Source organism: Neovison vison, chromosome 12, assembly GCF_020171115.1.
Source record: "Neovison vison isolate M4711 chromosome 12, ASM_NN_V1, whole genome shotgun sequence".
Lineage (NCBI taxonomy): Eukaryota > Metazoa > Chordata > Mammalia > Carnivora > Mustelidae > Neogale > Neogale vison.
This window is the reverse complement of record NC_058102.1, coordinates 489,918-501,828: the sequence shown is the minus strand read 5'-3', so window position 1 is coordinate 501,828 and position 11,911 is coordinate 489,918. Positions and strand designations below refer to the sequence as shown.

The 11,911-nt window shown below is 66.7% G+C and overlaps 1 protein-coding gene across 4 annotated transcripts in view; it reads right to left on the bottom strand.

Annotated features, from left to right (window-relative positions):
* Positions 1-369: 369 nt before the first annotated feature.
* The window catches only part of PLXNB2 (plexin B2), a 29,318-nt gene continuing 17,776 nt past the window's right edge, over positions 370-11,911 (bottom strand). For all 4 annotated transcript variants that reach the window (XM_044226560.1, XM_044226563.1, XM_044226561.1 and 1 more), the window contains 33 exons: positions 11,761-11,889; positions 11,232-11,332; positions 11,008-11,134; positions 10,540-10,693; positions 9,863-9,977; positions 9,633-9,741; positions 9,451-9,552; positions 8,903-8,995; positions 8,546-8,627; positions 8,307-8,467; positions 8,051-8,199; positions 7,793-7,901; positions 7,550-7,686; positions 7,247-7,417; positions 6,710-6,839; positions 6,392-6,619; positions 6,096-6,272; positions 5,852-5,991; positions 5,652-5,752; positions 5,169-5,398; positions 4,894-5,075; positions 4,396-4,462; positions 4,098-4,244; positions 3,449-3,605; positions 3,212-3,312; positions 3,030-3,114; positions 2,713-2,867; positions 2,469-2,629; positions 2,249-2,396; positions 1,859-1,923; positions 1,639-1,714; positions 1,258-1,332; positions 370-1,178 (listed from right to left, as the gene is read on the bottom strand). In XM_044226560.1, the coding sequence (XP_044082495.1) occupies positions 1,074-1,178; positions 1,258-1,332; positions 1,639-1,714; positions 1,859-1,923; positions 2,249-2,396; positions 2,469-2,629; positions 2,713-2,867; positions 3,030-3,114; positions 3,212-3,312; positions 3,449-3,605; positions 4,098-4,244; positions 4,396-4,462; positions 4,894-5,075; positions 5,169-5,398; positions 5,652-5,752; positions 5,852-5,991; positions 6,096-6,272; positions 6,392-6,619; positions 6,710-6,839; positions 7,247-7,417; positions 7,550-7,686; positions 7,793-7,901; positions 8,051-8,199; positions 8,307-8,467; positions 8,546-8,627; positions 8,903-8,995; positions 9,451-9,552; positions 9,633-9,741; positions 9,863-9,977; positions 10,540-10,693; positions 11,008-11,134; positions 11,232-11,332; positions 11,761-11,889 (4,269 nt within the window). In that variant the 3' untranslated portion in view covers positions 370-1,073. The remainder of the gene's footprint in view (positions 1,179-1,257; positions 1,333-1,638; positions 1,715-1,858; positions 1,924-2,248; positions 2,397-2,468; positions 2,630-2,712; positions 2,868-3,029; positions 3,115-3,211; positions 3,313-3,448; positions 3,606-4,097; positions 4,245-4,395; positions 4,463-4,893; positions 5,076-5,168; positions 5,399-5,651; positions 5,753-5,851; positions 5,992-6,095; positions 6,273-6,391; positions 6,620-6,709; positions 6,840-7,246; positions 7,418-7,549; positions 7,687-7,792; positions 7,902-8,050; positions 8,200-8,306; positions 8,468-8,545; positions 8,628-8,902; positions 8,996-9,450; positions 9,553-9,632; positions 9,742-9,862; positions 9,978-10,539; positions 10,694-11,007; positions 11,135-11,231; positions 11,333-11,760; positions 11,890-11,911) is intronic.

The window sequence follows — 11,911 nt, the reverse complement described above, 5'->3', positions numbered from 1 at the left end:
GGACCTGTCACTCAGCCCAAGGAAGACAAGGGAGGGCTGTCCCCGTGCCGGCGCAGGATCCACCCAATCGCAGCCGACCCTCCCCACCTCCCCGTCGGCAGCCAATCTGTTTCGGGATCGCTGAGAGCCCCCTTCCCAGATCCAGACCTCGTGGCCCAGGCCCGGAGCAGGGGGGCAGGGCAGGGAGGGTGTGGACTCCGGGGCACATTCTCCTGCCCCCACTGCCACCCTGGGGGCCCAGAGGAACCCCCTGCCCACCTGGGCCAGTGTCCACAGAGAGACCTTCAGCAGGACAAGCCTGGGAAGGCGGGGGAAGAGGCAAGCCAGGAATCTGCGGCCCCCCAGGAGGAAGCCAGCCAACCAGCAGAGTGAAAAAAACAATTGTATTTGATTCATAATTAACAAAATTTACAAAAGGGGGAGGGGGTGAGGGTGGTCCTGGCGGCACGGCCGGGACCCCTCGGACCTGGCCAGGGCCTCCAGGACAGCCTGTCTGACAGGCACCTGGGCCTCGACGTCTGACGTCCAGCTTGACCTTGGAGGTGGGGCCCGGGACAGGGCGTCCACCCGGAGAGCCCGCGCCCCACAGGCCAGGCCAGGTGAGGTCAGGAAGGCGAGTACCGCATGACTTCTCCTGCCCCAGTGGGGCAGACAGACACGGTCTGGGCGCTAGGCCCCGGGGGCCGCGGGCACTCCCAGCCCACCCCCAGGAGGCCAAACCCAGGGATCTGAGGCGGCTGCTGGTGCTCAGGCACGACCCAGCGCAGCGCCAGGGGCGTAAGGCACGTTCGCGAATCGCTTGGGAGGTGTGACACAGACACCGATGCTGGTGCTGCAGGGGGGGCTGGTGCCGGAGGTCGCCAGGCGCTGTGGCTCAGGAGAAGGACGTTACAGCCACCAGACGCCAAGGCGAGGGCACCCGCAGGCACCCACACGCGGACGCCTGGGGGCTCCTCCTCTGCTGGTGAAAGGGAAGGGCCTCACCACTGGGCCTCAGGTTCCAGGGGCCACCCGATGCCTGACACGGGCCTCACGCACCTGCGCCCAGAGGCAGCGGTGGCAGAGGTCAGAGGTCAGAGGTCTGTGACTTTGTTCTCCAGCGCGGCCGCGATCTGCTGGAGGCGGAAGGCCAGCTGCATCTTCTGGGCGGCGGGATCCTCCTCCAGGGCATTGATGATCTGAGGGGGGGCCACGTCAGAGCGCAGGCCAGGGAAGGGGACCTCTCAAGTGCCGCCTCCCCCGGAGCACACCCCATACCTCATCGTAGTACTTCTGTGTGTACTGATAGAGCTGATGCAGAGCCACCAGGGTGTTGAGGGAGTCTGTGTGTGCCTGGGGGCACAGGGACGGAGGGGGAGTGTGACCCAGTGCGCAGCAGCAGACGGCTACAGACACACGGGGGTCCTGGGCGTGTCGGAGGGATGTGGGACGTCCACAGACGGGCACACCCCCCATCCACACAGGCACACAGCCTCTTCCCAGGGCACTGCAGTCCCACGTAGGGGGCGGCCCATCTGGCCACCCCCGCCAAGGACCGTCTCCTGCCCCACATGGCAGGGGGCATCAGGGGAAGGGCAGGGCGGCTCTGTTGGGGCGGGGTCGGCTGCTGCGGCCCCTACGTCTGCTCTTAGCTCTTACCCGGGAAATCTCTGCCAAGTGTGTGTTCATGTCCTGGTCGCTGACCTGTACCATCTGTCTGATCCCCTTGTAATAACTGCAAGGGTGTGGGGTACAGTTAGGGAAGGGGTGCGGCCACGGGTCCTCGGGGCTGCAGGGCCCCCTCCCAGTCACAGGCCCGAGCACCCCCCACCCCGGAGCCCACTGGGTGGGGTCAGGGCTGGGGTCAGGGGGCACTCACTCCTCTACCATCTTCTTGTAGGTGGAGATTTCCTTGGCGTAGAGCAGCTTGTTGCTGGGGGAGTCCTGCGGGGGACACAGCCAGGTGCCCAGCAGCTCAGCACGGACACACGACAGAGAAAAGAAGGGGGGTGGGGAGCAGAGGTCCCACCGGGAAGCCACCCTTGCCCAGCCCCAGACAGGGGGAGCTTCCGATCCTGTGGGCTCCCACAGGAGGCAGAGGTGGGGCGTCCCAGGCTGCCCGCCTCCCTTTCTCCCCAGCCCGCACACCGCAGGGAGCCTCCTCCCCCCGCGGCTCCTCAGCCCGGCACCAGCGACCCTGGGGCCCTCCAGCCACAGCCACACCCGGGGCCGGGCTCCACCCGCCCTCCGCCTCCCGGCGCCCACTCACACGGCTCAGCTTGTGCTCGGTGCGCGTGCAGGCGTCCATGAAGGTCTGGGCGATGACGGACAGGGAGGCGTCCACCACCTCGTGCACGTGGACGTCGAAGACGAAATGCGGGTTCTTGAGGACGTTCACCCAGAACCGCAGCGGCAAGCTGGGGCAGAGCAGCGGAGTGAGGGGCGGCTGAGGCCAGGGGCGAGGGGGCCGCGGACGGAGCAGCGCCCACCTGTTGGTCTTCCAGATGTGGACGGTGTCCTCGTCCTTGATGTCGTGCCTCTCTGCCTGCTCGTCCAGGAAGTCGAAGAAATACTTCACTGCCGGCGGGACGGCGAGCCCGGGTGCCAGGACGCTTTGGAAGAAGTTGTCCACAAACTGCTGCAGGGTGCCCTGCAGGGGTGGGGGAGGCGCTCAGCACCCCCGGCCTGCCCCGGCCCGCCCCGCCCCGCCCGCCCGCGGGCCACGGCGCCCACCTTGACGGACAGCAGGCGCGTCAAGTAGATCTCCGTGATGGCCTTGGTGCGCTCCTTCTCCTTCACGCTGCCCCGCTTGGACCTGCCTTCCTCCACCTCATCTGTCGGCCGCACCAAGTGCCACACGCGGTTCTCCTCCTCCAGGAGGGCGTGGCCTGGGGAGGGGAGGGAGGAGGGGAGGGAGGAGCGGCGCTGGAGGGGAGGGCTGGAGCTCAGCAGCCCCCACCCAGCCGTGGCGGCCGAGGGTGGGCACTGGTCCACGCAGACCTCCGGAGCCGACAGGAGCCCAGGGCAAAAGCAGGGGCGGGGGTACTCACGCTCCCCGGGCAGGTCCGGCTGGCTGTCCTCAGGCTGCTGAGAGACTCCCACAGTGGACAGGATCAGAGTGGCTCCGTCCCGGACCTGGGGCACGCGGTCATGAGGGCGGGTGTCGCTAGGCAAGGAGCCCGGCCCTCCGTGCGCCCAACGCCGCCCCCCGCCCCCACCCACTGGCACTCACGTTGTAATGCATCAGCGTGTTGATGCGTTTCCATCGGCCCTCCCGCTGAGACGTCAGGTCCAGGTCTGACAGGATCTGGGCTGTGGACCCAGGACGCCACTCTGGAAGGACACAGCCCGGCACCTGGAGCCCGACGCCTGGAACCCAGCTCCCTGGGGCTGTCCCGATACCCGCCCCCTGCCCAACCAGCCTCTGAGGGCAGGACCCCTCTGCAGGGAACACAAGGGCCTTGCTCACCAAGGACCACACTGTCAGCCCTGGGCCAGCGGGAGCAGGGCCGCGCCCGGTACACCTGGTCAATGATCTTTTCCTTGACCTGGGAGATGGTGTCACAGTTGAGGACCTTGACGGGGATAGCATCGGTCCCTTCGTCCTGCACGATCACGCTCACTGTCTGTCGGAGGACACAGGGTGGAGAGCCAGCATAAGGGCCCTTGCTCTCACGGGCCACCAGTGTGGAAGCAGACTCTGGGGTCCCCCACGGCCACCATCAAGTGGAACGGGGGTAGCTCTGAGCCCCTAGAGCACCCAGAGTAGCGTGGCCTGGCCCTGTCCCAATCCCGGGCTCCACAGGACAAAGAGAGCAGCCTGGGGACTGGCTGGCTCCCGGGCACCACGTGCCCCACGCCATCTCCCACCTGTGCACACAAGCTCAACACCAGGCACACGCGGACACCCAGGCCCCACACAGGCCTGGGGGAGACCCAGGTGCCCAGGACACATAGAGCCTCTCTCTAGAGGCAACTGCGGGGGACCCACAACCCCTGTCCGAACTCAGCTGGGCCCACGTGAGTCCCCCAACACCATCCAGCCCAGAGCCCAGCGCCACTGAGAGCAGTCTCTGAGCCCCGGCCCAGCCCCCCGGGCCCGCGGCCCCAGGGCTCACCAGGGGCGCATACTCCACATCGTCCCCCAGCAGCCCCGTGTCATTGAGGGTGTATTTGGCCTTCTTCTGCACAGCGTCGACTGGCCCCTTCTCCACCTGGTGCTTGATGGCCTTGAACAGCTTGTACAGAGGCTCGCCAGCACTGTCCTGGGAGGACAAAGGGCAGCTCAGCCGTGGGTGGGAACGACCACGCCAGAGCCCTGGGCGATGCTGCACAGGCAGGCGGACCTGTGTGGGGAGGGCGGGGAGCGCACCACCACATTCCTCCCCGACCCTGGCCAGGCCCCCCGGAGCCCACCTTGAGGTATTGGTAGAGGCAGATAGACATCCAATTGGACAGCATCCTTTCTACCACCGTCTCAGACCTGCAGGGGCCGAGAAGTGTTTCCCTAGGGACCCCTCAGTGCCCTTGGGCCCAGCCGGCTCCTCCAGGCACCCACAGCACGTGCATCCAGGCCCTGGGTCCCCGTCAGAACGCACGCACGCACGCAGCCTACAGTGACCCTAGTGCTGGACTCCTCACCGTCCACCCCATCCCACCAAGAGTTGACGCCAAGGGGACCAGCAGAGGCTCACGTACCCTTCCTCCCTATCTGCACTGCCTGCATCTGCTGGCAGCCCAGGTACTGGGGTCACCCCCGCCCCGCCCCACTGCCCTCTGTGTGCCCCTGCCCACCGCCTCCCCGCCCACACTGCCATCCGTGCACCCGGACCAACCCCGTGGCCACCCACCCTGCACGCAGGCCCCGCCCCCAGCCATCCACGCGCCCCGCCCACACCCCCGCAGCCCACACACCTGCGCAGCATCAGCTTGGGGTTCTTGGCCACCACGTACTGCTCCATGAGCTCCAGGAAGAGCGTGCGCATGATGTCTGTGTAGTACTCCAGCTTCCCGTGCAGCGCCACGGTCAGCAGGGACGCAAAGTAGACCTTGGCGCGGGCGGAGAACTCACGCTGGTTCTCCAGGGTGTGGATGAACTGCGAGGGTCGCCAGGCAAGGCCTCCGTGAGCACTTGAGCCTGGTCTCTGCCTGGCCCTCCCCAAGCCGCCCTGGGGACCGGCCCCACTCACGGTGACCAGGAAGGACTTGCTGTTGAGCAGGTTGGAGAACTGGTACAGAGCCTGCTCCACCACAGGTCGCCGTGACTCTGGGATGTCCAGCCTGCCTGTGATCATCACGTCCTTGTCGCCGTCCTTGGAGGGCAGGAAGAAGACGCGGTCGGTGTAGGTCTTGTAGTCCAGCACGGGGATGCCTGCCTCGTGAACGTCGTTGGTCTGGTCCTCCATCTCGATCATCAGGTCTGAGGGGAGGCCAGGGTGAGGCATCCCAGCCGCTGGCCACCCCGCCCACCTCTGCCTTTCCAATGTAGCTTCTTTCAAGAACGTGCTCCCTGCGTCCCAGTCCCCAAGAGGTGTCCTTGGGGACTCCGGGGTCCAGGCAGCCCGAGGATCCTGCCTGCCCTGGCCAGGCCGCCCGCCCCGCCCACCCCGCGGACCCCGCCCGCCCCGCGGACCCCGCCCGCCCCGCCCGCGGACCCCGCGCGCCCCGCCCACCTGTGAACTCCTTTTTGCAGCGGTCGCGCACGCTCTCCTCCAAGCCCTCCAGCTGGGACTTGATCTTCTCGTACTCGCGCTCCGCCTGCTGGCTCTTCCTCCTGCGGGCACCGGGAGGTTAACAGGGCCTGGCCTGGCTCAGTCCACCTGGTGGCTCAGAGCTTGTGTGTCGGGCTGGGTGTGTGGCCGGAGGGACTCACCAGTAGCAGTAGACAGACACGGCAATGACCGCCACCATGGGCACGATGACCAGCGGCAGGATGAGGCTGAGCGGCACGTCGCTCACCCTCGTGTCGTACTCCACGCGGCCCAGCACCCACTCGCGGGAGCCAAACTTCACCTGCAGGGCAGGGCAGGCTCAGTAGGGCCAGGTGCGGCTCCGCCAGGGAACCCACCGGCATCTGGCCTGCCCCGCCCCAGCTGCACCCGCGCGACCGCACGCACAATGAACTCCGGCAGGTTGTGGGTCGTGTCCCGCTTCTGCCGCCGCTTCGGGGGCGGCTGCACCTCTGGGGGTTCACAGTACAGGTCCGTCTCGGTCAGCGTCTTCATGATACAGCGCTCGGCACCCACGAAGGCCTCGGCCTCCTGGAGCGTCATTGCCTTGTTCAGGTTAGTGCCCTGTGGGGGTCATGGGGAGCAACACAGTGACCGGGAGGGAGGCAGGGCCACTAGGGCCGACTTGGCCCATACCTCCAGCCGCCTCCCCTACCGACCCCCGGGCAGCGGCCGGTCCTCACCCGGGCGTGGATGAGCTTGTTGACCTGCTTCTTGACTCCCCCCGTGAAGTTCTCAAAGGTGGGGTCGGCCACATACTCGAAGGCACCGGCCTCGGTCCTGAGCAGGGCCCGGTGCCCGTCCATCTGGATGAGGGCTGTGAGATTGTAGGCCTCGGGCTCCTCGGGGACCGCGGGGGACGAGAACACGACCTTGGAGTCGTTGTAGAATGTGTACTCCGTGCCCACGACCTGCAGGCCGAGGCCAGGCCGTCAGGCCCCGTCCCCACCCCGCACTTCCCAAGGGGACCACGCCGGAGCAGAGCCAACACCAGGACTGACCGTCACGGGCTGCAGGGGCCCGGCCTCCCGCCGCCGCCGCCAGGACCGCAGGGGCTCAGCTATGACCACCATGGCGAATCTCTGCACCAGGCTGAAGCCCTGCCCCGTGACGTTGATGCTGCGGCCGCCACTGGGGACAGGGGTGGGCAGTGCCTGAGCGGGCCCGGCATGGCGAGCCAGCTCCCCCACCCAAATTCCGGCCACGCAGTGGGCTGGCTGGGGGAGGGCAGGGCCCGGAGCCCCGACCCCTCTCTGCTCTGAGATATTCACGCAGCTCTGAGGTAGAGTGGGGGTTCAAGCTCTGAGCACAGGACCACGGGCACTGCCATCGCTTGTCAGAAGTGGGGGGGCCTGCCCACGTGGGTTTCTAGGAGGAAGCGGATCTGGGGACACAGTGGGTTCTCTGATGGACCGGCCCCATGACGTCCTCATGAGCCTAGTGGGCAGAGGACTCCTGGGAAGTAGCGGAAGGGGGTGGGTGTGGGGTGGGGTCCCCCGGCTGGCACCACTGTCCCCGGGGAGGGGAGGAGGCCACACCTGACAAAACTTCGCAGCGGTTCAAAGGCCCGCAGCACTGGGTTCTCGCGGTAGGTGAAGACAACAGCGGGGCTGGACACCCGGGAGCCCCCGTAGTAAACCTCCAGCGGCAGCTCGCCCAGCACGGGCTGTGGGCCAGTCACACACTGGAGCTGGGCCCCGAACTGCGTCCTGGTGGGGGAGGGGGAGCCACTGTCAACCCCAGGCCCAGGCCGGGGTGGGGGTCAGCAGATGAGGCTACTTCCACTGCCCACTCCGGCCAGACTGAGGGCCAGAGAGCCCCAGCCTGCAGATGACACGCACACTTTACAAGGGACGTCGTTGAGGGTCACCCGCACGTCCTCTGCAGAGCCTGTGTCCAAGTGGGTGCCGCTGATGGTCAGTGTGGTGCCCCCTGCCTGGGGACCCTGCTTTGGCTCCACGCGGAGGGGCTGCGGCTGCTAGAAGGCCAACGGATGCATTCGGGTCGGGCTGGGGCGTCGGGGACTCGGCCCACCCTAGCCCACGTCAACACACAACCCCCAGGTCAAAAGGCCAGGCCCCTACCTGGTAGGTGAACTGGACGTGGGCTGGCGAGTGGCCCAGCTTCCCGCTGACATTCACCACGACCCCCCCGGTGATGGGCTCCGGGGCTGCCTCGACAGCGCACACGATCCTGGACTCCCAGACAAGGCAGGACAGTCCGCAGTGGGTGTGCACATCCTGGGCACCCACGCATGTCTGCCTCCCATCCTCCTCCAACCACCCGGCCGCCTGCGCCCCCAGCACAGCCAACGCTGCCCAGACTGCAGGCTAGCCACTCACCGTGTGGACACGGAATAACGCTCCGGCTCAAAGACGCAGTTCTGGCCCGCCACACTGACCCTCTTGACATCCTCTGCTCTGACCCCCAAATTGGACCCAAGGATGGTGACCCGGATGCCGCCGCCCAGCGGGCCCGTCTCAGGATGAATCTGGAATTGGCGGAGCCCAGCTGACCCAGCTGCTCGGGTGGAGGAGGGGCGGGGCAGCAGCCAGGCCAAGGTCCACCCCCCCGCCCCAGGCAGGGGTGGGGGCTCACCCTGGTGATGACGGGCGGCGGGCACTCGGAGGTGCTGTTGCTGCACAGGCCCTCGTACACGCAGCGGCCCTGCCCCACACACCACACACACTTGTACGCGGGGTCTGCCGCCAGGCACAGGCTGCAGTCGCTGCGGCCAAAGGAGCAGCTGTAGAGGGTAACTGCGAACGAAGTGGCCAGGTGTCAGGGGGGTCACCTACTTCCTGCTCCCGGCCATCCCCGTGGCCCGCCCCACCTACCTTGGAGCTTGCTGTCGACATTCTTGCCGTAGGACTTGACATACAGGTGCAAAGGCAGTGTCTCGTTGGCGTCATGGGACAGCTGGAGGAACACGCAGGGACCCGCTGTACTCCCCGCTCCCCCACCCCTGGGTCTGGACCACGTAGTCCCCCCACAGCTGAGGGGCAGCAGGGGGAGGCCTCCAGGGGCAGCAAGCTGTGGCTCAGACCGATCACGATCACTCTGATTGCAGGGAGGTGGGAGACACACAAACGTTCCAAGGCGCCCCCAGCCCCCGTGCACCCCTACCCCGCCTGTGCCCCCAAGACCCTTCCTCGGGATCCAGCAGCGTGGCCTGCCTGCCCTGGGAGCCGCACCTTTGGGGTCCGAAAGAAGAAGGTTCCTGGCTCCTGTGTGCTCACTGGCTCCTCAAACTTGAGCAAGTCACTGCCCACGTACAAAGAGGACCCCTGCAAGGTGGTGTGGTTAGGACCCCCAGCAGACCTCCCATCCTGCCCTTCCAGCCCTCTCTGGGCCCCACGGCCATCCACTGGGCTGACCATCCGGCTGCTCCCGGACGTGCCCGTCTTGCTGAGACCCAGAGCACGGCCCACTGCCCCTCACCAGGCAGCGTCCCGGCCACTCAACGTGCCCAGCTCGATCCCCACTGGTCTCCTGCTCTCTATGTCCTCGAGGTCCATTTGAATGCCACCCCGTTCTGGTGTCTCTGCTGCCTTCTGTGCCCAGATACACGCGGAGCACCTCCCTTGTGTGCCGGGTCCCAAGCCCAAGAAAGCTCAAAGGTGCACCAGACACCTGAACTTTGGTTTTGCAGGAAAATGCTCTGAAGGAGCCCCACGGACTCTCCACCAACCCCCACGGCCCCTGCTGGGCTCCCTGGCCAGTACCCCACAAGCCCTGCCACCTTCACTGTGTCCAGGTTCTTGCCCTGGAAGGTCACATCCGTCTCGTGGTTCATGGGGATGACCAGTGGGCTGGGGTTCAGGAATTGAGGGCAGTTGTCCTCCTGGAGAGAAGAAAGCTGGTCAGGGGCCCCGTGGCCACGGCCAAGCAACGCAGCCTCCGCACGGGGTGTACGACCCTCACCATGTGGGCGCGGACGATGCCCTCCTCGGGGTTGGGGGAGGCCTCCCGGCACTCGTGGTAGCGCAGGTCCCACTGGCAGGTCCAGCGGTTGCTTGCACAGGAGATGCACCTGGAGGAGAGGGTGGTGAGGAGCGCGGGGCCCACTGGGCCCCGGGGGAGAGGGCGGTGAAGGGTGCAGGGCCCGGAGCGGGGACCAGGTGACAGGCGCACCAGGCCAGCGAGACACTCACGGCAGGTTCTCCGCCAGGCTCATGGCCTCCCGGCAGTCGTAGAAGGGGTACAGGTGGGACGTGAGGAAGACGCTGCCGCGTCTGAACAGCAGCTCGATGTTCACAGCCACGTGGTCTGCGGACAGAGACCAGGGCGGCATCAGGTGGGGGCCTCCGCGCGCAGGGTAAGGCTGGCGGGGTGGGGGCAGGGCAAGGGGCACGGGGCCTCTGCAGCCAAACCCTTGCCCCATCGGAGCTCCCACAGGCCCGGGGGAGATCTCTGGTCTGTGACGTGCACTGGGCTCAGCCAGGCCTGCCCATGCTCTCAGATCTCGGCTCCAGGGCCGGCTCCCAGGGCTCTGCGCTCCTCTACCCTCTCTCTGTCTCTGTAGGCACAAAGGCTCGTGGAGCGTCAGTGTCAAGGCCCTGTCTGCACCAGTGAGCTGCCCTCACTGGGGGCTGCCGCGTCTGAACAGCAGTTCAGACCATCTCAGGCCGGATAGGGCTAGGGAGGCGTAAGGGGTCTCTGCCTGGACAGCAAAGCCTCGAGCTGGCCCCCTGTGGTGCCGAGAGCACGCGGCCCCCTCTCCCACGGCTGCAGGGCCCTCCACCTCAATCGACCGAGGCAGGGGTGTCTCGGCCTCAGGCTGCACCGCTGGGACCAGAGGTGCCACCCGGCAGCTGCATGGGGGCCTCACCGTGGCCGGGTGGCGTGTCAGGGATGGTATGTGGGGAGTTGCAGATGACGGCATCCTCCTGCACGCGGGCCGGGTGCGCGGGAGAGTCACCGAAGAGGCACAGTAGTTCATCCTCGTCGCTCAGGGCCGGGAGGGGACGGACAGTCAGCTGCACCTGGGGAGGGGCGAGGCTCACACGAGAACCTCTCCGTGCAGGGTGCGTGTGCACATCCCGCTCTCCAGCATTCCTGTGCGTGCACACGCGGACCCCTTGGAACAGACTTTGTCGCACTGGGAACAGGGTCCCCCGGGTCATAGGGGCCAGGGAACCCAACAAAGGAAAGGCTCCCTGTCCTCAGGCTCAGCGCCCAGAACCCAGGCCGGAGAGAGAGAACACGCCGCGGTTCTCCCCGTGGACCCGACAGCCCCAGGCCAGCAGAAGACCCAGCCCTGCCCAGCACCAGGGCCCTGCCCAACCGCACCACGCACCTCCCCCTGGGCCCGCCGGCTCATGTTCTGTGGCTGGGCCCCGGTGATGGCTACACAGGACTTGTCCCGGCTCCACAGCCAGTGGCCACTCTCCTCGGCCCGTGAGCACTCGGCCCTCCTGGTGCATCTAGGGGGCAGGGGGTAGCTTTAGTCCTGGGCCCTGTCAGCCACACCCCCAGGCCCCCCGGGGCAGGGCTGAGACCCCTGGAGTCCTGGACACTCACCGGCCCTCGATGACACACCAGCCACAGTAGGGGTCCTGAGAGCCGTGACACTGTCCGCAGGTCGGGTAGCTCAGACAGTCCTGCACGGGGAACCGGAAAACCTGAGGGCAACAGGGCGGTGAGTGGGCGAGGGCCTGGCTCTTCGGCCCAGGTATTCCTTGATCGCACCTTTCTGAGCTTTAAAAGCCTGATCCCAATGCAAGGCTTACTGGTGAGGGTCCAGAAGCAGCTGCCCTCCAGGTTCTGGTGGGCCTGCCCTGTGGCTATCATTGGCCCAGGATAATGTGGGGTCCCAACTGTGGTGGACTGGGGGGCCTCGCCCATGAGCTCTGTCTGAGCTCACAGGGCTGCACAGGCCCCTTCTGTCAGAATGGAACTGGGGCGGGGCCACAGACGAAAACGAGTTTCAGACAGAAGGAAGGCACTAGGGAGACATGGGCACTCTTCCCGTCCTCCTCTGCACCTCTCCAGGCTTCGGACAGTGGCCTGGACCACCGATGCCCCTCCCCCAGGGGCTGCAGAGGCCCACCTTGTCCTGGGTCATGGTGTAGAGAAAGGCCAGATCCGGGGACAGCACCAGGTCCCGCTTGATTCTCTTGTTGATCTCCACAAGGATGGAGCCGTATTCCGCAGAGCTGCCATCTGGGGCAAGGTACACCTGTGGGGGCGAGGGCAGGCGT